The sequence below is a fragment of the Lontra canadensis genome, unplaced genomic scaffold (assembly GCF_010015895.1).
Source record: "Lontra canadensis isolate GAN:19392208 unplaced genomic scaffold, GSC_riverotter_1.0 scaffold218, whole genome shotgun sequence".
NCBI lineage: Eukaryota > Metazoa > Chordata > Mammalia > Carnivora > Mustelidae > Lontra > Lontra canadensis.
Genome location: NW_022631212.1, coordinates 449,805 through 476,316, shown reverse-complemented (window position 1 = coordinate 476,316; position 26,512 = coordinate 449,805). Strand labels below are relative to the sequence as shown.

Sequence of the window (26,512 nt, the reverse complement as noted above, 5' to 3'; positions counted from 1 at the left end):
AGAGTCCCATGACATTTCCATAAAGGATAAACCTAAGCAGGACAGGGACTTGCTGAAAGCCACAGAGCAAGTTCTGGGTGAAGTGGAGTGGATTAGCCTTGGAGTCCCCGAGTCCCCGGCCCCCACGAATGCTCACAGACTCCTGGATACGAGCATTTAGAACAAGCATCTTCTGGTGATGGGGCACGTGGAATGGGGAGATGGGAAATTGTGGAAGACATCACTGGACACAAGTCACTCCGACTTCCATTCCAGAATCGTCTGTGCTGGCCTCCCCACTCTCACCCTGTACCAAAACCATCTGCCGGGCCCCAACCGAAGACAGACAGAGCCCAGAAGCCTTTGTTTTCACATTTAATCAAAGGAAAAGAAAGAAAACCAGTCAGAGCAAAAGCTCAGGAATTGGCTGAGGGAGGGGAGAGGGGAAGGGCGACAGGGCCACTGAGTGTGGACAGTGGGGGGCAGAGTCCTCATTATCCCAAGGTGCCCCAAATACAAGCGTCCAGGGAAGGAGGATAGGGTCAGAGAGATAATGTGATGGGCACACACCTGCTCCAACCCAGCCCTGGGCCAGGAAGTGAGTGGGGCTTGTGTAGGGGAGGTAGGACGCAGTTGAAGGGATGAAGACAGGTGAGGAGGGGCCCAGCCCTGCCCCCCAGGCATCACTAGAGGTGAAGGTGCCAGAAGCCAGAACAGCATCAGCGCAAGAGATCTGCCCAGCAGGGTCAAGTAGCAGCTCCTCGGCAAGGTGCCCAGCACCCTAGGCGGGGCTCCCCCACCTCCATCAGAGGATGATCTTTCCATTAGGGCACTTTGGGGGTTAACCAAGGGGAAGGGGCTGCACCCGCAGATCCTCCACTGCTTCTACTCCCAAGCACCCCAGGTGAGGTGGGAACTGGCAAAGGATACCACTGTCTCGGACCAGGAGGAGAGCAGCTCTTCCTCCCACTCCTGGTCCCCTTGGGCAGTGGGTAAGGGTGATGCAAGGAAGAGCTGGAATGAGGATAAAAAGAACACTGATGAAAGGGGAAAGAGGAGTATAAAGGTGACTGCATAGTGGATGCCAAGCTATGCAAATGAGATGGCAGCAGGCTTGACCTTTATATCTCATTTGCATATCCTAGGCAAATGCAAATGAGATCCCTAATATAATAAATATATTTCTAACTTTGTAATAAATATTCTGTTTCTTCTCCCTCCCCTTCCCTAGGAAATGGGCACACAGTGGTTCAGGGGCCAGCTCGGGCTGAACCTGCAGCGAAGACTGATCAGACACTCAGAGAACTGGGAAGGACAGAGGGGCTGGCTGGCGGTGGGGTTGATGGGGTGGTCCCTGCAGACAGGCTCACCCCAGACGGGGTCACAGAGAGGGACAAGGGCCAGGTGCCTGGGGAAGTCTAGTACGACATTCTTAAAAGGGATTCTCCTATCTTACACAATTGCCCTCCCCAAGGACTCGAGGGTGTCATATAGGATAGGGGGACACTAGGAGAGGGAGAGAAAGACATCGGGGGAGGGCCAAGGCCCTGGAATCTGGGATAAGGGTCTCATAAGAAATGGGGACTGATGGGGAGCCCCCAAAATAGGGCCCCAAAAAAGTGACCTCCAAAGCAGAACAACCCTTTGCTTCTCTTCTCCCAAAACCGAGACTCACACACACGCAAACAGCACAAACACAGACCAGGTGCCTCGGCCTGCGGAACTTAAGCTGCGCAGGCAGAAACAGTGTGGATGGCACCCCCTGGAGTTGTACAACAGGGAGCCGGCTAGAGCACAGACGTCCTCTGCCAAGCCCCTGTTCCATGGCCGGCTCGCAAGCTCCTCTCTGCACCCATCCTCGGTCCTCCAGGCACACCTGATGAGAGTGGGCCACCTGGACGCCCCGGAGGGACCAAGATGGACTGTGGTCCTGAACAGGGAGCACAGACGTGCCACCAACCTCCCCACCACCACCACCCCAGCCATGGTCAGCAGTCACAGGCTCCCTGTCACACTTCAGCTCACCCCTCCCTGCGCTGAGCCCTGCTGGGAGCAGAGCCGCCCTGCCACGGGCACATCCGGAGAAGTCCGTGGAGAGACTTCGGCAGTGAAAAGCTGTGCAGGAGGGAAGGACGGTGTGGGGTCCACTTGCGGGCGTCTGCCTCATTCCCAGGGAGCTGGGACCGCACTGCTCCCTGGCTGTGGCAGCCAGCTCAAGCTTTGGCTCCCCCAGCCTTCAAGAGGGCCCCAGGCGGGACCACTGCCCTGGACCGCCAAGCCTGCTCCCAAGGACGCGAGCCCGCAGGGATGAGGGGTGGGAGGAGCCCGGGAATGGAGTGGGCGTGGCCAGTCCGAGGGGAAAGGGCGGTTTGAGAGAGGTGGCCAGGGGCAGTGTACCTACTGGCCACAGGGCCACAGAGCAGCTTTCCTCTTCTCTGCACTGGGCATTATGGAGGTGACTCTGACACACTCCGGGGAACAGCCTGGCCCTCAGAGAAGGACATCCGGTGGCAGGGGGCATCGGGAGTGGGCAGCACCTGGGCACAGTCGTGCCCCATGAACACCCACCTCCTTGGCAGTGCGTGCATCTGTGCGGAACAGCTTAGGGCCGGCTAGGAGCCATCGTCACCCAGGGAGAGCCAGACGGCGGGGGATGAGAGCTAAGGACCAGGGCTGGGGGTCATGGCTGGGGGAGGGGATGGATTCAGGGTTCTGGGTCACAGCCCAGAGGGGTGCAGTCCCCATGAACAGTCTCAGTACACCCAGCTGACGGGCACCCACTGCGGCTCCGTCCGTAGCTTCTCCATGGCAGCCTGGAGCTCACGAAAGGTCCTCTCCAGGTTGGTGTTGACCAGGCTGAGGTCGAAGTAGTGCCCGTAGCCCCTTTGGATGCGGCTGCTCTCCTCCACTGTCCTCCTCAGGTCGGCCTCCTGCGGCACAAGGGACCCTCCCGGCCATCAGTGTCCCCACGTTCACCCCCATCGTCAGGGGGAATCGGCAGCATTCTCTATCTTTCCCCCTTCCCCAGAGCCCCCCCATATCAAGTATGAGCTCCCCAGCCTGAGGAGGCAGGAGCCCCTCCCCGCATGCCCCAGGGCGGCTCTCCGGCAACTCTGGACAGACTAACAGGTGAAAAGAAGGAAGGAAGGAAATAAACTTCAGTGAGTGCCAAGCAGGGCACACTAACTGCTTTGCAACCGCATAATCTTTACTGTGGCTCTGTAAGGCAGGACTCATTCGCCATTTCCAACAGAGAACATTGAGGTACAGGGAGGTCGCCTGGCCAGCAGGTGCACAGGGTCCGCCTGACTCCAAAGTCAATGCTTCCTCCACTCAGACCAGGCGCCCTTAACCCCCGCAGCCTGAGATACATCTCCCAGGCATGCCGTTACTGGGGCAACCCCAGGAACCACCACCCTACACCTAGTCAAAGCTGGGCAGCTGGCCAGGCAGGAATGCAGGGGGAACTTTGAATAACGACTTAAATAAGTCAAGGTGGGAGCTCTAGGACTGGCCCAGCTATGTCCCAGTGACCCCAGTTGGCTACGTTTGGGGCCAGGGGACTTCAGCCTGGAGCCCAGCCCAGGCAGCCTTTTCCAGGGCCTCAGCAGGACTCTGACCTAGGGCCTGAGAGCTGCAGTACCAGCTGTGGCCAGAAGATGGACCCCTGAGCCCAGAGTTCTGCAAACCCGAAATCTCCGCGGGAAGGGGAAGGCTGCTCTAAGCGGTACCTGGTGGGGAGGTAGGTGTCCTGGGGTCCTGTAATACCTGACTGGAAGCCTCCTCCTCCCTAATGCTAACTCATCCCTCCAACCAGACTTCCAGCCTCCAGCTTCCTCCTTCCCTTCAGCCTTTCCCTCCACTTACAGACACCCTCACACTACCTGGTCCATTCTGCCCACACATCTCCCACTGGCCCTCTGGACTCCCTTTGGTCAGCACTCTGTCCCCATAGAATGGATGGAGCTGTGGGGCTGGCAAAAGCTCCTGCAGCCCAGGCTAGCTATATCCCTGACTGTAAGACTTTGGACACTTCACTTCCTTGCCCAGACCTCTGTTTTCACATCTATAAAGTGGGAATCACAAGTCCAAACTCACTAATACTTCGGGTGGGCCCCTCTCCCCTTCCCCGATGCCACCTTCTTCCCCTCATCAGCCCCAGCCTGTCCTCTCCCCAAGGCAGCCACCGGACCCCTCCCAGCATACATGAGAGCCCTCACCGTGAGCTGCTTGGTGGACACCCCACTCTCCAGGGCAGCCCGGTTCATGGCCCGGAGGGTCTCAAAGTCAGGGGCCTCAATGAACACCACGTAAGGGACAAACTCAGCTGTTCTCAGCACTTTCACTGCCTGCAGGAAGAGAAGGGGATGGGGGAGTCTATCCCCACAGACATCCTAGAAGGTTGGTGAAGGATAACTGGGTGGGGGGGCCAGATATCTGGAAATGGTGGGGAAATGGTACCTGGCATCCTGGGACCTGAGTCCCGGAGATGAATGGTAGAGGAACCACTGGCAGGTGGCTGGGGTTTGGGACACCAGAGGAGGCTAGAGGAGTGGGGAGCCTGGGAGGCTGAGAAAAAGGTTCTAGGTGCGTTGGGTCCCTAGCAGGAGCTGAGGGGTTATATGGGGGGGCTGCTTGGGAGACCAGGGCCTGGAAATATATGGGGAGTATGTGGCAAGGCAGGGGTGGGGGCAGCAGAGTGCACAGAGGGGAAGTGGGCAGGCTGGGACCATACCTGGGGGTTGACATCCAGCACGCACACCTTGCCGGAGGCGACCACACCCCGGATGGAGTCGATGCGTGTGCCATACAGGTTGCCCTCATATTCGCCATGTTCCAGGTAGCGTCCCGCCCGGATGTCGGCCTCCATCTCCCCACGGGACACAAAGCTATAGCCCTGGCCTTCCCGCTCCGAGTCCTTGGGCCGCCGGGATGTGTCTGGGGGAGGGAGGGCCTGAATGAACACAGGCAGGCCGTGTGCCGCCTCAGACACACGTGTAAGTGTCCTACGGGAGCCACGCAGCCCAGCAGGTGCAGCCCCCCTCCACCTTCACTGCGCTGCTGCCTTCCCACACCCCGGGCCCTCGCCCTCAGCATTGATACCCACAGATGCGAGACATCCATATTGGGGGGGGGGCTCCAGAGTTCACTGCTCCAGCCCAGCGCTCACAGATGGGGGAGCTGAGGCCCAGAGAGGGCAATGGGCACCCCAAAGCCACCCACCAAGGTCAAGCGGATCTGGGGTCAGCACTCAGGTTCCTGCCTCCAGGAACCAGGAGCTCTGACCCACCCCTGCTGGTTCTGTCACTACATGAGGCCCTGTTTCACACGGGTTCCCAACAGGGTTTTGTTGTTGTTGTTATTGTTTAAGATTTTATTTGTTTATTTAAAAGAGAGAGAGTGAGGGCAAGGGAGTATGAGTAAGGAGCAAAGGGAAAGGGAGAAGCAGGCTCCCCCGCTGAGCAGGGAGCCCGATCCGGACCCATCTCAGGAGTCGGGGATCATGACCCGAACCAAAGGCAGATGCTTAACCGACTGAGCCCCCCGGCTGCCCCCCAACTGGGTTTTTAGCAAGTGAAACATGACAGAAGGAGAGGTAAGCCTTGCCCAGCCCACCGGGGCCACCGGTTCCACAGAGGGCATCCCAAACCCTCTCCGGCCTGCAGTTCCCCCATCACCCGCTGGGGGCGCACCCCCCAAAAGTATCACTTGACTTGATGACCTGCACAGGCCCACTCAGTGAATGTGGCCCTGGCCCCTAGGGCACTCCTGCCTCCTGGCCCCCCACCCAGCAGGGCCCAGCTCCCACTCACAAGGCACTGTGGTGCCATATCGATCCGGATCCCACATGATGAGCTTGTTCTTCAGGCTGCGCCGGCCCACTCCCTGGGCTCCGATCAGCACCAGGGTTTTCCGGCGGAAGGGGGGCATGCGGGCCACCTCCTCGTAAATGAGCAGCTCATGGCGGTCAAACTCTGAACACAGGGAGGGGTAGTCATCAGGCTACGCGGCTGGCATGGGAGGGGCCAGGGGCCAAGGGCCAAGGGGTTGGGGCCAGGGGCAGCAAAGAGAGAGTAGGCAGGGCCCACGGACAAGACTGGCAGCATCAGCACAGGGAGGGAGAACATGCGCACAAGTCCTTGGCGCCTGGGGAAGGGGCAGGCCGTGTTAGAGGACAGGGAGGGGGCCTCCAACACCCACCTGCATTCTTGGTAGTCAAATACATCATTCGCTTCTTTTTCTTTCCTGAAAGGCTGCCACACAGCGTCCCTGGCCACAGAGAGATGGGCGAGTGAGGCCAAGCAGGCTTGTGTCAGATCCCATACTAGGGGTTCCAGGGAGGACCCTCATACCTGAGGTGGGTGTCAGCTCCAGGTCCCGTTTGACAAAGGCTTTCCGCTTCTCCTCCAGCAGCTGGCTGGGGATGAGCCCAGCGCTGCCCCCTTCCACATGGCATGCCTGCAAGGGATATAGGACAAAGACCTGCCCGAGTGAGAAGACACCTCCCCAGGCCCTCACCTCGCCTCCCACCCCCCACCCACGCCACACCAGGAGACAGACACGGAGCCGCACCTGCCACCAGTTAGCGTCATCCTGGTTTACAATCTGCAGCAAGTCCCCAGCACTGAAGCGCAGGCCCGCCTCCTTGCAGGGGATGAGGCTGTCTCTTCCGGGGTCATAGTCAAAGTGGCATTTCACAAATACCTGGGCCAGGGATCACAGAAGGGTCAAGGGAAGAAGGGAAAGCTGGAGGGCAGTACCCTTCTCAGACCAGCCCCCCACCACTTCCCCCTCCTGAGGGTGGGGGAGTGTCACACAGTCCCCTGTCTTCTCCCTACCCTCACAAAGATGCAAGAGGCTTAGGCACCCCAGACCCACCCAGCCACCTCCCTGGGACCAGCCTCCCTTTGTATCTAGAACAAAAGGATTCAGAGTGATGGCGTCTCTGCTGGGGTGGGGTGGGGCATGGACCATCCACTAAGGAGAAGGCGGGATCACTGGGGAAGGGACACAATCCTGGCGCATAAACCAGGATCCCTTGGTCTACCCACACCCTCCGCTTGGCCCAGGGGGCTCTGGCAGATGACTGGAGAGCCCACAGGAGAAGATGGACAGAGCAGCCAGACCCCCACAATCCACCAACCAGGAGGCAGCCATACAGGACGCGTGGCGACCCGACGTTGCGCATGCGCGCACCCCGTTCGCATCTGTAGGCGCAGGGCTGCATCCACACGGGCGCTCCTGTGGGCACCCCAGGCCTTAAATGTGCACCCATCCCTTGCACATGTGTATGAGTGCCCACAACTAGGGCCAATGCACGAGCATGCAGGAGATGGGGCACTCTCACTCCAGGGATGTCACCCGGATGGCTGTCCCTTGGGCCTGAGGCTGGCGGGGAGAGGGGAGCTTGGTGGAGGGACCCACCTGGCGGGGAAGATGGGGCTCCTGGTAGCTGGGCAGGATCTTGAGGATGACGCTGCCGCTGGCAGTGCGCAGGAGCTCCTGCAGCGCACGGGGGTCGCTGCCCACCGGCTGCCCATTCACCTCCTTGATGATGTCGCCCACGTGCAGCAGGCCTTGCTGAGCCACCATGCCGCCATGCAGGATGCGTGCGATCACCAGCTCGCCGCCCTCCACGCGGAACGTCACACCCTGGGGGTGGATCGAGGGCCGGTATTATGAAGGGGCTCCCAGGGGCTCCAAGCCGGAATCTTCGGATGGGTCTCCTAAGCGCCCCTCCAGTCCCATCCTCACCCCCTTCTATCCCGGCCTCGCAGAGTCCTCCTCTTCCAACTCTGCCCAAATTCTTCACTCAGGGGGGCATTCATGGAGGGAAAGCAGGCACTTTCTATGCGCAGCTCAGGTGCACAGGGTCTGTGGACTCCAGGAGCTGCATGGGCCCATCTTCCTCTTCGGCCCTCTCCTGACCAGATTTGGTCCCCACCTGTTACTCTCAGTGCCCCCTGCAGACCCCTAGCCCCAGCCCCGCCTTGCGGCCTCACCAGATGCTCTCCAGCTGTCTTGCGGATGCCCACCATGCGCACTGCGTCAGGAGGTACTGGCTGGTTGCTGAAGGTGGGGTCCAGGCCAGGGCTGGGGGGTGGTGTCTCATAGGTCTTGGAGGCCACAGAGTCGTGTGTCTCCAGGAGAGACTGTGGAGGTAGTGGAAAGAGGGCAAACATGAGACAGTGTCCCATGGTCCCTTCCCATCCCTGTGCTAACGTCCCGCCAGCCCCCTCCCCGCAGCCTGCCCCAGCCCCCACCCCGGCCCAGGGCCTGAACCTGGAAGTGGGGCTCCTGGAGGATGCGGGCCAGCTCCGCGGCTGTGCTGCTCTGCTCTGCCAGCTGGGCCAGGTCCCGGAGGATCTCCTGCACGAGCTCTAAGTTGTTGTCCCGCACTGCCTCCAGCTTGGTCTCCTCCAGCCGCTCATGGGCCTGGTGGGGGGTGGGCAGAACAGGTGACACCTGAGGATCCCCAAGAAGCCTGAGGTACCAAACACTGTCCCCTACCTGCTCAGATCCTGACTTTAGACCTCAACCTCTGCATGGCTTCTGACACCAGCTTCAGATGCTCGCTCACCCAGACACAAGCACACTCACACACACACAGACATGCCTTGCTTTCCCCTTTCTCGCCCCAAACGATGATGAGGACCCAGTTTATAGAAGGAAGAATACAAGCCCAAACGTTCATTCCCATCCTCTTGTCACAGAGGGCCATCAAAATCGTCAAGCTGTCCCCAGTCCCCGGGGACCTTATAAGCCTGTGAGTTCAAGGACAGCTTTTTCCACATGAAGGCACGGTCTTGGACATCCTGTAGCTGAGGATGAGGAAGCTGGAGAGGTGGAGCAACTTGTTCAAGGTCACAGGGACCCAAGCTTGAGTTTCCAGACTTTCAGGCCAGTGCTCCCAGGGAGGGAGGAGACAAGAAATCAGTACAACTGACCCTTGAAGAACACGAGGGTTAGGCACACCAATCCTGCACCATCAAAATATTGCTATGTATGGGACATCTGGGTAGCTCAGTCGTTAAGCGTCTGCCTTCAGCTCAGGTCATGATCCCAGGATTCTGGGAGCCCCGCATCAGGCTCCCTGCTCAGTGGGAAGCCTGCTTCTCCCTCTCCCACTCCCCCTGCTTGTGTTCCCTCTCTCGCTGTCTCTCTCTCTCTCTGTCAAATAAAAAAAATCTTTTTAAAAAATTGCTGTGTAACTTTTGACTCCACGAAAACGTACTGATAGTCTACTGTTGGCTGAATTCTTATGGATAATATAAACAGTTGGTTAACCATATCTTCTATGTTATATGATTATATACTGTATTCTTACCATAAAGTAAGCTAGGGAAAAGAAAGTGTTAAGAAAATCATAAGGAGGAGGAAACATATTTGAGTCACTGTACTTTATTTATTAAGAAAAATCCACACGTAAGTTAACTCACAAGTTCAAACCCATGTTGTTCAAGGGTCAACTGCCTACAGTACCAGGAGAGGGCCCTGTACCTATTTGTCCCTCTACCAACCCTGGGCTCCTCGACAAGGTGTTGCTATGAAAAAAGGGAAAGGCAGCTTTCTCCAGGGACCAGCCCAGCCGGGAGAGTCATGTTAGTTGGGTCAGGAAATAAGGAGTGCCTGGTCAGGGATATACAGGAAGACTTTTTTCTCTCTGAGTCGTTTGAAAAAGAAGTCACCTCACCCCAGAATCATTCAGCATACATCACCTAAGAACAAACAGGAGATCTGCCACATAAACTACAGTCCTGTTATCACACGCAGGAAGTTCAACATTGAAACGCTGATATAATATAATCTAGTAGACAGTCTCTATTTAAATGTTCACTGTTGTCCCAAACATTTTCCCTTATAGATTCATTTCTGTGGGGGTTTTTGTTGTTGTTGTTGTTGTTTTGTTTTGTTTTTGTTGTTTTGTTTTGTTTTGTTTGTCCCTGATGGGCAATATCAACAAGGACCAGGTGTTACATTTGGTTGTCCCATCATTTTATTCCCCTTTAATCTAGACCAGATCCCAATAACTTTTGGTCTTTCAGGACATTTTTAAGTTCAGGCAAATTGTTTGTAAAATGCCCCACAACTGGATTTTCCTGATTGTATCCCCATGATTAGACTCAGGTTAGTCATTTAGGCAAGAGCTCTACATAAGCGATCTTGTCTCTTTCTCACACCTTGAGATCCTGTGACTATTCTGCTCCCCAACAATCTTTCACTGATGAATTTAGCATTCATTTATGACCCCTGCCTAAGCCAATTCATTTTTTTAAAAGATTTTATTTATTTATTTGACAGATCACAAGTAGGCAGAGAGGCAGGCAGAGAGAGAAAGGAGGAAGCAGGCTCCCTGCTGAGCAGAGAGCCTGATGTGAGACTCGATCCCAGGACCCTGAGATCATGACCTGAGCCGAAGGCAGAGGCTTTAACTCACTGAGCCACCCAGGCGCCCACCAATTCTTTTTTTTTTAAGGTGAGGAGGAAGGGGCAGAGGGAGAGAGAGAGAATTCCAAGCAGGCTCCCATGCCCAGAACAGAGCTGGACGTGGGACTGGATCTCACTGAAATCAAGAACCGGACACTTAACCCAACTGCACCACCAGGCCCCCCTGTCAATTCTTAAATTGGGAGTTGCAAAATGGTGCTTTTCTTTTTTTTTTTCTTTTAAAGATTTTATTTATTTATTTGACAGAGAGAGATCACAAGTAGACAGAGAGGCAGGCAGAGAGAGAGACAGAGAGAAGCAGGCTCCCCGCTGAGCAGAGAGCCCGACGCGGGACTCGATCCCAGGACCCTGAGATCATGACCCGAGCCGAAGGCAGCGGCCCAACCCACTGAGCCACCCAGGCACCCCAAATGGTGCTTTTCTAACTCGTTATTCCTTTCTACATTTATTAGTTGGCTTTCTATAAGAGAGAGCTTGTCCTTTTCCCCTCTTACCCCTCTCCCCATAGCCCCCTCTCTGCATCACTATGGATTCTTTTTATCCTGTGCTCTAAATCATCACCATCACTATCTTCTTTTTCTCAATTTATCCCCAATTTGTGCAGTAGGAGCCCCCAAACACACCTGCGTCCTTTTGACATTTCCCATCAGTCCTTGAGCACCTTCCTCCTTCTGCCACGGTCTCATCCTATACTTTCCCTACCCCAGGTCTGGGCTCAGCAATTTCTCCAAGGAGCTCAGATTCCTTTTGGCAAGGAATGGTATTTAGAAACCAAGATCTGGGCAACTGGTGCTCATTCCTTGTAGGGTGTCACTTATAGCCATTAGTCGATACTGATTATTCCAAATAAAATCTAAGTCTGCAAGATTTTCCTCATCTTCCCTCATTCCATATTTATACCTCCCATTTAAGTATTTAAATAAATAGTCACAGGCGCCTGGATGGCTCCGTGGGTTAAAGCCTCTGCCTTCAGCTCAGGTCATGATCTCAGGGTCCTGGGATCGAGTCCCGCATCGGGCTCTCTGCTCAGCAGGGAGCCTGCTTCCTCCTCTCTCTCTCTCTCTCTCTCTCTCTCTGCCTGCCTCTCTGCCTACTTGCAATCTGTCAAATAAATAACTAAAATCTTTAAAATAAATAAATAAATACTCACATGTGGCTGTTGGCTACTGTATTAAGAAGTACAGCCTTGGGGTGCCTGGGTGGCTCAGTGCATTAAAGCCTCTGCCTTTGGCTCAGGTCATGATCCCAGGGTCCTGGGATCGAGCCCCGCATCAGGCTCCAAGCTTGGCGGCAAGCCTGCTTCCCCACACACCCCTGCCTGCCTCTCTGCCTACTTCCAATCTCTAGCTGCCAAAGAAATAAATAAAATCTTAAAAAAAAAAAAAAGGAAAAAAGAAGTACAGCCTTAACCTATACCTCACTTAGGGTATACAGTCAGAATATTATGAGCAAAAGTAACTAGAATTAATTCCCTTTTCTATATGGTTATGTTAACAATCTAATAGGTGGATGGATTCACTTACGCACACTTCGTTTCAGAGTTAACTTTTTTCGTTCTTTTTAATTTATTTGTATTTTTGGAATATGCACAACATTTACATTGTTCAAATTTTAAATTTATATAAAAAGTAAATGGAAGGAAGTCTCATTTCCATCCTCATCCCTTCCACCTTATTCACACACACACTAGAGGAGATCATTTTATTAGTTCCAATTTATTCTGTTTCTTTTCACAAAAATAAGTACAAATTTCTCTTTTTTACATAAAAGATAGAACACAATACCCACTCTTTGATTCCTTGGGGTTTGTTTGTTTGTTTAATTGGCTTGGTTTGCTCTTTGGTTTTTTACTTAACAATATGCCCTGGAAATCACTCTTTGCTGCTACTTGCAGACCTTCCTTTATTATTATTATTATTATTATTATTATATTTTAATTACTGCATTTGACTCACTGCATGACTGGAGGACCATAATTTATTCAACCAATCTCATGGGTATTTATATTATTTCTAATATTTCACTATTGCAAATAAAGCTGAAGTGAAGAAACTGGGGCAGCTGATGTCTGTCTATAGAGAAGTCTTCCATGTAAATTCCTGGGTCAAGCAGAAGACACAGGTTTGATTTTGTTAGATACTGACAACCCCTTTCCATCGGCCTTGGGCCACTTTGTCCTCTCCCCAGCATCAGATGAGAGACTTTCCTGAAGCCCAGCCTGGACCAAGTGCACAGCTAGCTAAGGGTGCAGCCAGTACTTGAACCCCGATCTGTCAGCTCCTGATCCATAGCCAGAAGCAGACTGCAAAGGCAGAAACTCCACACAGCCATTTCTTAGAGAGCTTTTCCTTCTGCCCTCCATGCCAACATCTCTGATCATGGCAGGAGATAGGGAATTCTCATTTGAAATCTAGGCTCATAATTAAACAGCTCAAATACTGAAAGGAGTCCCAGAGAATGGTGTGCCAGAAGGTAAAGTCACTCCTCCATCTGGAACTGATGATGTGATTTGCTTTGGTCAGTGGGACATTAGCAAATGTGAGGCAAGCAGAAGCCTGGAAAGTGCTTGGGACTTGGGGCTTGTCCTCCCCTGTTGCTGAGACTGCCTTGCGGAGTACCCTGGGCCCCCTCCTAGAGGACAAGAGAGCACGCCATCATAGACCTTGCAGCCTTCCCAGCTGAGACACCGGCCACGTGAAGGAGAATGTCCTAGACCACCCTGCCCCAGATGAGCAGCCCAGACCAGCAAAACCACCCAAATGATCAAAAAGATCATGAGAAATGAAACATGGTTGTTTTAAGCCACCAAACTGTGGGATGGTTTGTTACTCAGCAGACGCTGACTGATACATTGAGCTCCTCACCACTGTAGCTTCCACTTGTCCTGTCCCCTGGTCAGAATCTCTATTTCAGGGGCGCCTGGGTGGCTCAGTGGGTTAAAGCCTCTGCCTTCGGCTCGGGTCATGATCTCAGGGTCCTGGGATCCTGTGCAGTAGGAGCCCCCAAACACCTCTCTCTGCTCCGCGGGGAGCCCGCTTCCTCCTCTCTCTGCCTGCCTCTCTGCCTGCTTGTGGTCTCTATCTGTCAAATAAATAAATAAAATCTTGAAGAAAAAAAAAAATCTCTATTTCAGTGACCTGCCCCCTCTCCTTCATTCTTCTAGGACCCTGTCTTGCTTTGTCAACTCTCACCCTGGCCTTATCACAGGAATGAAGTCTTCCCAGTGAACTCCGGCCATGGCCAAGACTGCATTGTAACAACTCCTTATGGTTTGAAAAACACTTCTACACCCATGACTTTCCCCAACCCCACCATGTCTCTGAAAGAGAGACATCATTATCCCCACTTTTCGGAAGAAATAACTAAAGGTCAGAGAGGTTGTCAGACATACTAAAATCACACAGCCAGCCAGTGACTCTTCTGACTCCAAACCCTGTGTTCTTTCTACCTCATTTCATATGGATTAGATCACAGGCCTCCCAGCTGGCAGATGTCCCCACTGGTAACAGTTCACCTGAATTTCTGAACGTCACCTGACTTGGATTCCTCTCTGTTGCCAGAAACACCTGCTGCTGGATCCAAGTCAGCCTTCCCAGATGTCACCTACTGGCTAGGGCTGCAGCTGTCATCTGCAACCAACCCCATGGATTTATGATCTGTTGGCCAGATTTGACTTCCCTCCAGAGCCTTTCCTTCTGGATTTGTCCCCTGAGGCCCTTCCCCTCCCTGGTCTTGGATCTACTCAGCCCAGCCCCTCCCACACTGTCTGCACAGCCCCAGCGGAGAGAGGCAAGTTCCACTCCACAAGAGTAAGGGAAGGGGATTAATAGCTATTATTAATTCCTGCTTAACTATTCCTGAGTTTATGGGCCACTTCACCAAGAGAACCAAGGTTTTACCGCTGGATCTTTTTATAACTGGATCTGAGTACTTACATTTGATAGGTTAGAAATGTGTCTCTATACATATAATCATTAAAATTGATGAGGAGTACAAAGTAGGTCCCAATGTCCAAAACAAGTCATGTTGTCAAGTCCAGATTGAAGAATGGAGAAACTTTACCTTTTGGTGAGGGAAGTGACAAAGGCCCACTGCAGAGGGTTACACGTACAGGGATAAGAGGGGTTCTTACTGAGCTCAGATCGTCTTTTTGGAGATGCACTTCTTGCTTGTCTCACAGCTCAATGGAGAGAAGTCACAGGGTCCCCCTAGCCCGTCAGCCTCTTACTGGGAGTCTCAGTATTGAAGAAAGGTCCACACCACCTTCTACTGTGCTTTATGCATCTGAAACCATCCTGGGAATCTCCTGGGAGGAAATTCTGACCAGCTTATCCCCAAGATGAATTCTGGAAAAGGGAGTTTATGTCTACCGCCTGATCTGGCTGATTCTAGGTTAGGCTGTACCGGGAGGTCCCGGGGCAACAGATTTGGACCCCCTCCAGAGAACAAACTCTCCAGCAGTTCATTCCCACAGCCTTAGCGCTGTGTCGGCTTCTCAGTGATCACGCCATAGATCCTCATCAAAGCAAAGACAGATGACTGAGTGAGTGACAGTCATCCAGCCAGCAATCCCCTCACTGGAGAGCTGTCCAGTGGACCAGACAAAGACACCGAAGAACACCACTGAGGGCAATCATGCTTTGGAGGGGCACTTCCAACCCCTAGATTCTGCCTTCCTGAAAGCTCCCTCTTTCACTGGCTGTTTTACTGTAGAGGCAACATCTAACAGGACCCAGAGGTGACATGGTCTAATAAATTCTACTCTGAAATCAGCTTTGGCAGGTTACAGGTGGAGGGGGTCAAATTGTGTATATTCAGCAATGCCACTGCCGTGTGTCCACCCTAGAGAGACTCTCACACATGTGCAGAAGCAGAGGAATTCAAGGACGCTCCCCACAGCACCGCTCTGAATAGTGGGGAAATCAACAAGGTACGTTCTTATACCTGTCTCTCAGGAGAACCAATAAATAAATACACTGGGCTCTATTTCATATATTGGAACACCACACAACAGTTAAAATGAATCTATACGGGGCACTTGGGTGGCTCAGTCCGTTAAGCATCTGCCTTCAGCTCAGGTCATGATCTCACGGTCCTGGGATTGAGCCCCACATAGGGCTCCCTGCTCGGTGAGGAGTCTGCTTTTCCCTCTCCCTCTGCCTGCTGCTCTCCCTGCTTGTTCTCTCTCTCTGTCAAAATAATTTTTTAAAAAATAAAATAAAATGAATCTATCTGTATCTACATCTATACTTATGTCAGGAATCATGTTACTTACATAAACTAGAACTCTCCCAAACCTAAGCGGCTCGCGCTATCATTCCATTAGAGAACATTTAAAATCCCATATCCTAGGGATGGATTGTGTACATCTGAACACATCAGTAGGCAAGACAGGCAAACATTCAGGGGTGGGACGTCATCCACCTCAAGCCAGGGGTCACCTGCGGGGATGGAAAGCAGTGGAAATGGGACCAAGGAGGGGTACCAGCGGCATCACATTTCTTCTTTCTTATAAAGACATAGCAAGAATGCAAGAAAGTGGGGTCAGCATTCCCATCCTGAAGATGATACTCAGAGGGCTGTTCGTTTTTTTCCTACACTCTCTGCATTCATTCATTGAGCAAATATTCCGTGAGCACCTACTCTGTGCAAGGCACTGTTCTCAGCCACCCGGGGACACAGGCAGACATGCCCCCCCTGCTGGAACTCACACTCTCTTTGTTTGAAATGCTGGATCCCTTATTTTTATTTTTAATCCATGAATACAATCCTTGACCACTGAATGGAAAGCGCTCTGCCTTTCTCCAATCCCCTCCCCCACCCCGCCCCAGTCTACTCAGTTTTCTCCTCCCCAGAACATTCCACTTTCACCTTCTGCCATTAGCAACCTCCCTGGGTCTTCAGCCATTGCATGCATAGTGTGACCAGGCTATGTCCCGGGGACACAGCATCCCCTGTGCAGCTCTCTCCCTCCAGTAGGGCCTGCCCCCCCTCCACACCCCATGCTAGAGCCGGTCACAGCCATCCTGTGACAGAGTCCCCATCTCCACCCTGTGGGAAAGCTGCCACCTGGCTACCCTCTCCCACTGGTCACCAACTTCCTGGTCACCCCACTGCCGTTCCCTGAGACCCTGAGACCCTGAGCACGCCTCGGTCTTGTCCCACCCCGATGCCTGCCGTACCCTAGATTCCAATGCCAGCTACATGCAAACCTTCCATTTCTGGGCCTTTTGCATATTGCTGACCTCCCTGCCTGCTGCAGCTACACCCTAAATTGTCATGTCATCCCCCAAAGCCGTCCTCCTTGGAAATCTCCGACCTCCCTCTCTCTGAACTCTACTTTCTCTTCCAGCTACCCACTCTCTCCCCAAACACTTGGTGACCTCAGAGAGCCCCCAGCCCTTCACTCCATTTTCTTCCTGCCTCTCTCCTGCCAGTCCTCCTCCCCATCCCTCCCAGTGATACTCTGAGCCACCTCCTCTCTCCTGTCTCCTTCATGCTGTCCCCTGCATCTCAGCCTTCACAGCCGACACCCAGCACAAACCAGGACCAAAGCCGCACCCTTTACTCCCAGCATCCCAGGATTGAATCACCCCCCGCTTAGAAAGTCAGGCACCTGCCATGGTCAGTCTGGGGCTCTGTCAATCCTGCTCCCCGGCTTTGGTGGGGTCCCTCTCTCCTCCCTTCAGTGATTAGTTGAGTCTTCATTTCCAAATCCCCCAATTCAACCCTGATCCCTGATTTCCAGCATACAACTGTCCCCCCTTTTCTGGAAAATCTGAGCAAGTAGACAGAATTCCCTGCAACTCCATTGCCTCTACCCCAGGAAAGGGGGCACCCTCTATCCACCCCCACCCCTCCCAACCCTGCCTCTGAGCCTCAGACTCATACCTCTCCTGCGCAGAATCCTGAGTGCCTTGTTACCCCCACACCTCACCTTCCACACCCAAACACCCTGCCAATTCACTTCCTAAATACTTCTTTCATCCTCCCTTCCCTTAAACCCAAGGTTTACCACAAGTCTAGCTCAGGGTCATCCCCAACTCCTGCCTTTCCTGCTCCAGCCATGACCCTCCAACCACCCTCCATGGGGCTGCCAGAGGGATGCTCCGAAAATGTCCATATCCTATCATCAAACCCCCGCTTGAAACCCACGAAGGGGTCCATGTCATTTACAGGACAAAACAGGACATAACAGGACAAGGCCCAAGCTCCCAGCACAGCTCCCAGTGCCCTCCACAACCTGAGAGCATGTCTGCGGCTTACACTCCCTGCCTTAGACCTGAAGCTTCAGCGTCACACCTGCCCTTAAGTCCCTTCACAAACCTCTGGCTTTTTCTCACCTCTGTTTCTGCTCAAGCTCTTCCACTGGCCCCAAATGCCCTCCCCCTCCTCCTCAGTCTTTCAGATTCAGCTCAAGGGGCCCTTCTTCCAGGAAGACTTCCCTGGCTACCCCAGACCAGGTTAGACATACGCCCTTCACATTCCCAAAATGCCTAGCGCGTCTGCCTCTAGCAGAGCCACTATCAAAATGCTTAATAACTTTCTCTCCTAGTGAGTTTCTCTCCCACCTGATGCACATGGCAAGTGACCTTAAAAAGACATCTGCACAAAATGCCCAAAGGCAGAGGGGATAGGCAGGATGAACTCTTGAATATTCCAAGGTACAGGCACCAATCACACCCCCCCCCCAAGCTGGCAGTCATCCCATCCACCTGGGCATGTCCACACTCTCACTGGCCAGGCATGGGACTGCCCACCACCTGCTGTCCTGCAGACTCATGACCTGGGCAGGGATATTCTCATAGAGTCCCTCCACGGGGGGGTCTTCTGGGCCACATGCCCCTTTCCCAAGCACCCTATGGCCAACACCCCATAAACTCCCTAGGCACAGTGCCCTCATGCCCACCTCCCTGGAGCACTATACCTTGGCCAGGGATCTCACTATGGGACTTTCCATAATGCCTCGAAGGAAGATCAGGTCCAGTTCTGCAGCCCCCGTGGCATTGGGGAGCGATCCCAGGTTGTCCAGGACTTGCTGCATGGCTGGGGAGAAGCAGCAGGTGATGAGACACGGGAACTAGTGGGACACCAGAGCAATCACCCCTCCTCCCCCATGTCCAGCAGAAGATGGCCCCTCTCCAGCATCCCCTCCCCCCTGCCCAGCTCGGGCACTCCCGGTCCCTAAATGTCTAGGGTCTAGGGCTAGGGTCTAGGGGACAGGCAGGGGGACAGTTTCCTTGAGCTGGTCTCTAGGCCCTAGATAATGCTAGCCTAGGCAGGTGGGAGGGTTTGGGAATCAGTATATGGACTCTGACGTGGAAGGAGGGGAGAAAGGGAAGCACTTGTCAGGTTCCAGGTTCTGCCCTGAATCAGAGAGCCACAGACTCTTCACGTGATCTCTGGATGGGCTGAAGTCCCAGGACTCAGCCACCTGCACCTAGGGGGCTCAGGGATAGGAGAGACAGTACTTGGAGCGTGTCCCTGAATGCGGGCCCAGAGTCAAGCAGGCAGTCATGCAGGAAGTCAGAGCCTGTACAGTACGCTATACAACAGCAGCACTAATTCTGCATGATTTTTCAAAAGTCATGGTCCCTCACTGGCCTCAGTCTTTCCCTCCTGTAAAATGGGTGAGTGGAACTGGACAGTGTCTACAGGCCCTTCAGCTCGGTCAGAGAGTGATCTATTAACGTTGAGAAGTTAATATAGATCATAGGAAGCCAAAGCTATGGCCCAGAACATCGACAGGAGCTGCGGAGACAGGCACCTGGGGGAGCTGTGGGTGCCAAAGGGCAGATATTAGACCAAGTCAGTCCAGGGATCAGCAACCCCTCAGCCTGCCAGGGGACATAACCGAGGACATGAGAACACCTGACACAGCTATGGCAGTGGCTGCTGAGATCTGAGGTGGGGCTTGTCTGTATGCACCCGCGGAGATGGGAGCTCCTAGCTGTGGCAGGTTCTGGGGGGGGGAGGAAGAAAGAAGCAGAGTGTGCCCAGCTGCGGGCAGAGATGGGCAGGGGGTATCATTACTCTGCCACCCAGCCACCCACGCTTGCATCTACATAACAGAGCTCAATCCATGGAGGGGGGCGGACACAGTCCCTGGCTCCTCTCACCACTCTTGTCAGAACCCCCTCCTCCAGGAAGGAACAGGGATGGGGAGGAGGGGGCACTGAAACTGGAGAAGCAGACATGGCTCAGGGACCCCCCTCCACCCCTCCTCCTCCCCACCTTCTCCAGAAACAACATCCAAGCCCGCCCTCTAGATCCTTCCTGCCCAGGCCTGGGCTTGGTATTGATCAGACACCTGCAAGGCCTTTAGAGGCCTCAGAAAGAAGCCAGGGCAGGGACCCTTCCCACTCTGCCAGGGTATCCTGGGATCCACCCTCCCCAGCCATCCTCACCTACAGATTCACAAGCCTGTCAGCCTTGGAGGAAGACAGAGCCCGGGGGAGTGAGAGCCCTCTGCCCAGGCCAGCTCCCTTAGGTTCCCGACGGCCTGCTCCCAGGGCCCCCTCTCCAGATGCCCAAACCCTGAGGAAGGAGGGTAGATGAAGGGGACATCTCTCCCCCCGCAGCCTCCCCACCCCACCTTTCCCTACCTTCCCTCTGGAGATCGGCTTCCTCAGAAGAGCCCAGGGATATACCCTCCAAGGAGGCCCCGCTGCCTGGGCTGCCCGCCATGGCTGTCCCCCACACCCGGCTCGGCTCCAGGGCTCCACGAGTAGCCTCTACACAGCTGTCGCTGCTCTGCCAGCCCAAGGGGGGCCGCGCTCGAGGAGGCGGGACTCGGGGGAAGCGCCAGCTGCGAGATCAGCCAATAGCAAGGCTCAGTCTCCCTGACCGCCTTGCTGATTGGCCAAAGCCCCAACGAGAGCAGCCGGGTGGGGAGGGGGTGGTGCCAGAGCCGAGAGTCGGGCGGTGGCAAAGAGTCCCGGTCCTCCCGGAGCCTCATCGCACCTCGCACCAGTGTTCGCACCCGCAGGGGTCCGGAGGGGGCGACTGAGGGGTGGTTTGCGGGGCAAGGGGTTAAGGCTGCCGCCCCTTCAGAACCGAAGCGGTGCTCAGAGACCCCCCTCTCACAGCCCAGCTGTGGGAAACCCAAGGCGGGGTGAGGATTTGGCACCGGCTTGTTCCCGCCCCTCTCTTCTGGAAGTCTCTCCTCTAAAACCCGCATGCCAATTCCTCCTTTTGCCCTCAGACCTCTACGTTCCTTCTCCAGGCCCAGTTTCCTTTACAGTGACCCCCTCAGAATCAAAGGAAGCCCCCGAGAATGACTCTCAGTCCTCTGCAAGGAGCAGGGGCACCACTGTGGCATGGGACAAATACCGCAAGCCCCAAATCCCTCCCCCACCTGCTAGCCATGGGGAGGGAGGCGTGGGGGAGGTGGCGGGAGAAAAAGGAGGGGGAGGGAGCGGCCTCACAGTCTGACCCCACAACGCAGCAGTGGCCCCTCCCCTCCCCCATCTCACATTGGCTCCTCCCCTTAGGTTAGGGATGGTGCCTAGTGGGCAAGTCAGGCATCTTGGAAGGGAAAAGGTGAGGATGCATTCTCGCAGCAGGGACCACGGTGGACAGGAGCATAGAACTTGGCAGTTACCCCAGCCCAGTGCCTCCATTCCTCTGATACCCTGTACCCATGAGGACACCACCAGCTGCGGCTGCCACCAGACAGCCATTCCCAGAGGAGTGGCACCAGGTCGAAATGCACCCCTGGTTGCCATGGCAGCAGGAGGGATTACACACCAGGACATTAACCCAGGGATGCAGGAGAGATTTAAAGGGACAGCTTCACCTCAAAACAGCCCGCTTTGATTCAAAGAAAAGAGGGAGTCAAGTAAAGAGGACAGAGTGGGCAGGGCTCCAGGCCTGAAAACTCCAGGGGCAAGTTCTCTGAACACTCAGCCCATGCCATGGCCCACATATCCCCCAGCCTGTCTCCCACCCTCAGGAAAGGGCCCCTCCACTTTACTAGAAGGAGAGGTGGGTCTCTCTGCAAGAGTACACTCACACCGTCTCCCCTCCGCAATGACAATGGCTGTGTTGAGCCATAGGGAAGGGAACTGTTGGCTTCATTCTGCAGGTCACAAGGCTGGAATCTCCCTGGGAAGGGAGCGGGGAGAGGGAGGATGACCCTGACCTCAGAGGTGGGTGACTCTGACCACAGCTGCCTCTCTTATCAGGCCTATGGGAAGTGTAATGGCCACCAAGTTAGAAGAAGTAAACCCATCATCGGATTTTTGAGGCTGGGAGCCAATTCAGCCTAGGGTGGGCGCAGGGAGGGCTGCCTGGAGGAAGGGCCAAGAGGCTCATAGCTTGGGTCACACATCATCTCTTTACAGAAGAAGAAACTCAGGATCCAAGAGGTTAAGCAGCTTGTTCCTATCCTCCTTCCTTTGGATACAAGAAGGCAGAAGTAGCTGATGACATAACACCCAGGGGATCAGGGGCCCCAGGGGTCCTCAGAGGAAACAGGCACATTCCCTCTTCCCTTGTCCCTGGCCTCCACTCCCTGCCTGGTCCCCACTGCACCCCCATCATGCCCCCATCAAGTGGCCTGCAGCCAGGGAAGTCAAATTCTCCTCCCTCTACAGCCCTGCCAGGCACTATTAATGGGTTTACTGGGCAGCCCCAGATTGAGAGGCCTTTAACCACAGGCTCAGAGTTGGACTTAATTAAGCCCTAAGCAGCTTACAGTGAGGCCCAGGCAGACCGGAGCAGGGGAAGAGCCCAAGGGGCTCAGTATACTGGACACAAGGTGGGGAGCACTGAGCCCTCCAAGGCCACCAAGGCGGGGGGACATTAGTACAGTTCCTCCACTACATGGAGAAAAGGTCTTTCTGGGTGGAGGTGCAAGGGTGTCACAGTTTAGGGTCTGGCCCACCCACAGCAGCCTTCACTTTCCTAGTTCACTTTCTCGAAGGGGAGGGACAGGGGAGTTGTTCTAACCAAACTGGGAGGCCCAGAATATCTTGCAGAGGCAGCAGCAAGGCCTGGAGCAAAGGAAGGGACTGCAGGGGCAGGAGGCACCCAGGCAGGGAAACATCAGACAAATCAGAGCAAAACCAGAGCTGGCTGCGGTGTGAGGGCCCATAGCCTCCAGCATAGGGAACTTCATCAGGTAGGGCCCTGACTGCATATGGGGTCCATGAACCCCCAGAATAGAATACAGATTTTGTGCACAGAGAAGCGTCTGTCTATGAGGAAGGCCCACAGCTGTCATCAGATTCTCAAAAAGAGATCCGGGACCAAGAAAAGTTAAGAACACTTTTCTTATCCGATCACATCATCTTACAGATGGGAAAATGTAAGTCCTAAAAAAAAGACCCAAGGTCACAGGCTCACTGAGATCATAACCCAGCAGCACCCCTTAACAACTGTGCATACCCCTATCAGGAATATACTTTCCGACTCACAGCTTTAGAGTGTCACATCGACCTCTTTATAGGAGAAGAGACACAGCCTCCAAAAGGCTAAGAAATTTGCCCCTGAGGCTTCCTAGCTCATCTGGGCGACCCACTCCCTTGCCCCACAATCTCCCAGAGAAGCAAGTCCAGGCTTCCTCAGCTGGCATTCTCCACGTGCAACTCCGAGTGTCCCAGGACACAGCTCCAAGCCCATCCCTGGCACAGGCTGCTTCAGTCCACTGATCTGGTGGCACCAGGCTGTGTCCAACCCCCAGCCATCCTCCAAGGGCCCCGGTCCTAAGGGCCACCTCACCAATGAGCCTGGCCCCAGACCATTGCCCTCCGAAATACTGGGCATCATCTCTGGCCCTCCAAAGAGGTGAGTTGAGCTGTGTCTCTGGCCCCACCCTTGAGCAGGTGCAGCAGAGCCTTGGAAGCCGCCCAAAGGAAAGGCTGAGTGGCAGAATGGAGCAGTGGTGGGGGACAGTTCATTCTTACCGGTGACTGTGGGAGTGCCTGACTGCTGCTCTCCAGCCTCAAGGCCCTGCCTGGCACTCTCCGAACCACTGATACAAACGGACATCCTCAACCCTTTCTTACCAGACTCAGAGTTGGTGGCGGCAACTGGCATGGTGAGGTCTTAGAGGGCTCTGAAATGTCTCTCCTAGAGGAGGGGAGAGAAAAGAATGAGAAAGCACAATGGCAAAGCAATGAGGGAAGGAATTAGGAAGAGCCTCCCCTCGGGATGGGGGCATTCCCCAGAGGCTGCAGGATCCCACAGACCTGGGAGGCAGGAAGAGCAGATATCACATGCCCCTTTCTCCAAGGAGGAGGGGAGGAGGTTCAGAGAGGTTAATTGCTTTGCCCAAGGTCATGAAGCTAATAAAGAGAGCCACATGGAACACCCAGGTTTTATGACTTAAAAAAAAAAAAGTTTCTGCCTGCCATTTGTCCTTTATTTCTTTGGGGGGTGGTCTGAGTCCAGAATCTGAGTCAAAAGCAGGAAAGATGGGCATTCCCAGACTGTAAGCTCCATGAAGTCAAGAACTACACCTGTTTTATTTTGCTTCTGGATCCCAAACCAAGCTAGTGTAGGTGCTCTACAAACATTTGTGTGTCTGGCTGGCAGAAATGAAGTCATACTTTCCCGAGGCCTCTCTGACTTCCACTTTCTCCATTTGCCCCTTCTTAGTCCAGAGCTGGGACAAGAAAATCAGGGGGCTCCCTATTCTCCAGGGGAGGGTACAGGGGGGATACCCACTACCCTTCTTCCCTTTGCCTTCCTGGGCACTTGCTACTGGAGAAAACCCTAATTCCCAGTTGCCATGACAACTAGAGGCAGTGGCTCACAGCAGGGGTGGGGGAGAAGAGGGAAGTAGCTGGCAGTGCCCACTTTAGGACCAAATGCCTGCTGGGCCCTGGGGGGCAGGGAGTCACAACTTCATCTCCCCCTAAAAAAAAGGATTCTACCCAGAGGGATCATCACCAGGTTTTAAGAAAACCCTCTCTCTAGTCCCATCCCTTCCACCCTCAGACCAGAGCTGGTCACCTGAGCTCAAGTGGCAGAAATCACAAAGGTTGTGGGATGACTCGCCTTCTTCCTGGACCCTCCCCTAAAGACATGAAGAAAGGTGTTTTCAGGGAAAAGAAGGGCACCCTCTGTCAGGCTAGCACCAAGGCTGGGAGAAATGCCCAGGCTCTGCTGTGCCAGCCAGTGCCCTGTGCCCACCCCTGCTGTCCCTATGCCTTCCCTCCTGCCCCATCCAAGGTCCTGACCACCTGGAACCTGGAGCCTTCTCCTGGCTGATGCTGTTCTCCCTGACTGTCACTGGCAGAGCAGACCCCAGACATCCGCCTTCCTTAGAGACTGGAAGGTGAGAAGAGGCAGGGAGGATCCTGTCCCCTGGAGTCTTGCCCAGCCTGCCTGGGTTTTTCTCTGGGTAATCAGTTCCCACAGCCTCGGCTAGCTCTTCCCCACCCCCACCCTGGCCTCTGGGAGGGCGGGGCCTGGCTTGTGCCCACAGGAGAACAGCAGTGCCAGGCAAGCCAGTCTGGCTACCGGCCAAGGCCCGGGGCTCAGGCTTCGGGGAATGCGCACCTCGGCTTCCAAAAGCCTGGGCCTCGGTGTCCCCTCACCCCTACTCCCAGACTATTCACATTATCCAGGGTCAGCAGGTGATGCGGACTAGGAGCGAAAGGGGGAGGTTTCCTCCAACGTCCCTCCCACCCACCCCTCCATTAATACCCATACAAAGAGATGTTGGAAGAGAAAGGTCTGACAAAGGCGCTTTGAAGACCGACAGGTCGTGGGGAGGGGTAGACAGACAGAGGGATGGGGGCGTCCAGAGACGTGCGGACCTGCATGGACAGACAATCGGATAGCCCCCGCCCCGAGAGCCGGGCCCTAAGTGGCTGGGCGCTAGGACCTGGCGGAAGGGGGGCGTGTTGCGAGCCATCAAAGGAGGCTCTTTGCGAGCGCGCCCGAGGGAGACCAGGGGATGAGGTCACTGAATGGTGTCCCCCCGCCCCCGTCCTCACTCTCCCCACCCCCCCGCCTTAGTTGACCTAACTTTCTGACCCCGGCTCTTCTCTCCTGGCACCGATCCCCTCTCAGGTCTCCAGACCCTAACCCTGGCCCCCGGCCCCGACCCGCCCCCCCACTGCCTGGAAGGGGAAGAAGCAGTGCCCCCCTTCCCAGGACCCCCTCCCAGGGAAGGTTGAGGTGTTGGCCTCCCAAGGGGTCCGGGGGGGCCACCGGGACCCACGCAACCTCTGTCTCGCGCCCCCAACCCCCGGAAGCGCTAACAGCGCTGTTCTTACGTAATGCCCGGCTCCAAAGTCCCCCGAATCCGCACAGCCCCCGAAGAGGCCTCGCGGATATCGGAGCCTCGCCACCAGCTCTGTGCCCGATGTCACTTTGGAGCCCTAACCGCTCCGACCAGCATCAAAAAGCAGCGGGGTTTGATTTCTCTCTAGGAGCCCCCGAGAAAGGAGGGTGGCGGGCGGTGGAGAGGGAGGGGACCGGCCTGAGGGAAGGGGCCCGGGGAGACCCGACCCAGAGAATAGGGTTGTGCCTGGACGACGAGGAAGCAAGGGCCCTGAAGTGGGCGCTGGCCCGGGAGTCGGGGGGCGCCTACCTGCGCCCTGGCAGCCCCTAGCTCGTTGCGGCTCCAGCGCAGCCCGGCGCTCCGCGTTTATTGCTTGTCAATCGCTACCCAGGCTCTTAAAGCGGCAAGGCCTCCTCTGCGCGAGGGGGCGGAGACGGAGAGGCGAGAGGAAGGGAGGGGGGCTCTGGATGCCGAGGGAAAAGCCGGAGAAAGTAGTCTTTCCGTGCAGCTAGAGGGTAGGCGGGGAGATGGTGGTTTGGGAGAAACCGCACAGCCTAAGACCCCCTGCTCGCTTTCCACTGGGGGAAGCCCGAGCTAGGACCCGTACCCACTAGCGTCCCTTGGCGCCCAGCGATCCCTTAAAAGGGCGATGGTGAGCGATTACTCCGCTCCCTTCTCTCAGTTTAGAGCCGCCTTTCAATTCCAGACCTGCCTCACCTTTCCAGGTTATCCCGTTTCCCAATTGGGAAAAGGAACCGGAGGAGTTGAGAGAGATCCCCTGGGGCAGGAGACCCATTCCCATAGGGTCTCAGGCTCAGGGGGCGGTTTGGAAGGACTCCAATGGGG

General features: G+C 55.0%; 1 protein-coding gene across 3 annotated transcripts; it reads right to left on the bottom strand.

The window, feature by feature from the left end:
- Positions 1-338: 338 nt before the first annotated feature.
- On the bottom strand, positions 339-26,095 carry MPP2 (membrane palmitoylated protein 2). 3 transcript variants are annotated; one of them, XM_032849025.1, is made up of 13 exons: positions 25,976-26,095; positions 23,439-23,502; positions 18,356-18,474; positions 8,263-8,415; positions 7,983-8,132; positions 7,405-7,632; positions 6,553-6,684; positions 6,333-6,438; positions 6,181-6,249; positions 5,793-5,954; positions 4,715-4,917; positions 4,200-4,328; positions 339-2,909 (listed from the first exon to the last, which is right to left on the bottom strand). In XM_032849025.1, the coding sequence occupies exons 2-13, from the start codon at positions 23,467-23,469 to the stop codon at positions 2,733-2,735; spliced, it is 1,659 nt and encodes a 552-aa protein (XP_032704916.1). In that variant the 5' UTR covers positions 23,470-23,502; positions 25,976-26,095; the 3' UTR covers positions 339-2,732. The 3 variants fall into 3 exon arrangements, with proteins under 3 accessions (XP_032704916.1, XP_032704918.1, XP_032704915.1); XM_032849027.1 differs by lacking the exon at positions 25,976-26,095 and adding an exon at positions 24,388-24,425; XM_032849024.1 differs by lacking the exons at positions 23,439-23,502; positions 25,976-26,095 and adding an exon at positions 20,034-20,131.
- Positions 26,096-26,512: the final 417 nt, after the last annotated feature.

Coding starts and splice junctions, on each gene's coding strand:
- MPP2 (XM_032849024.1), bottom strand. CDS start 20,115: ATGGCGGGCAGCCCAGGCAGCGGGGCCTCCTTGGAGGGTATATCCCTG. Junction 7,633..7,982: donor AGACAGCTGGAGAGCATCTG/GTGAGGCCGCAA, acceptor ATCCACCCCCAG/GGTGTGACGTTCCGCGTGGA. Junction 2,910..4,199: donor TGTCCACCAAGCAGCTCACG/GTGAGGGCTCTC, acceptor CTTGTGCCGCAG/GAGGCCGACCTGAGGAGGAC.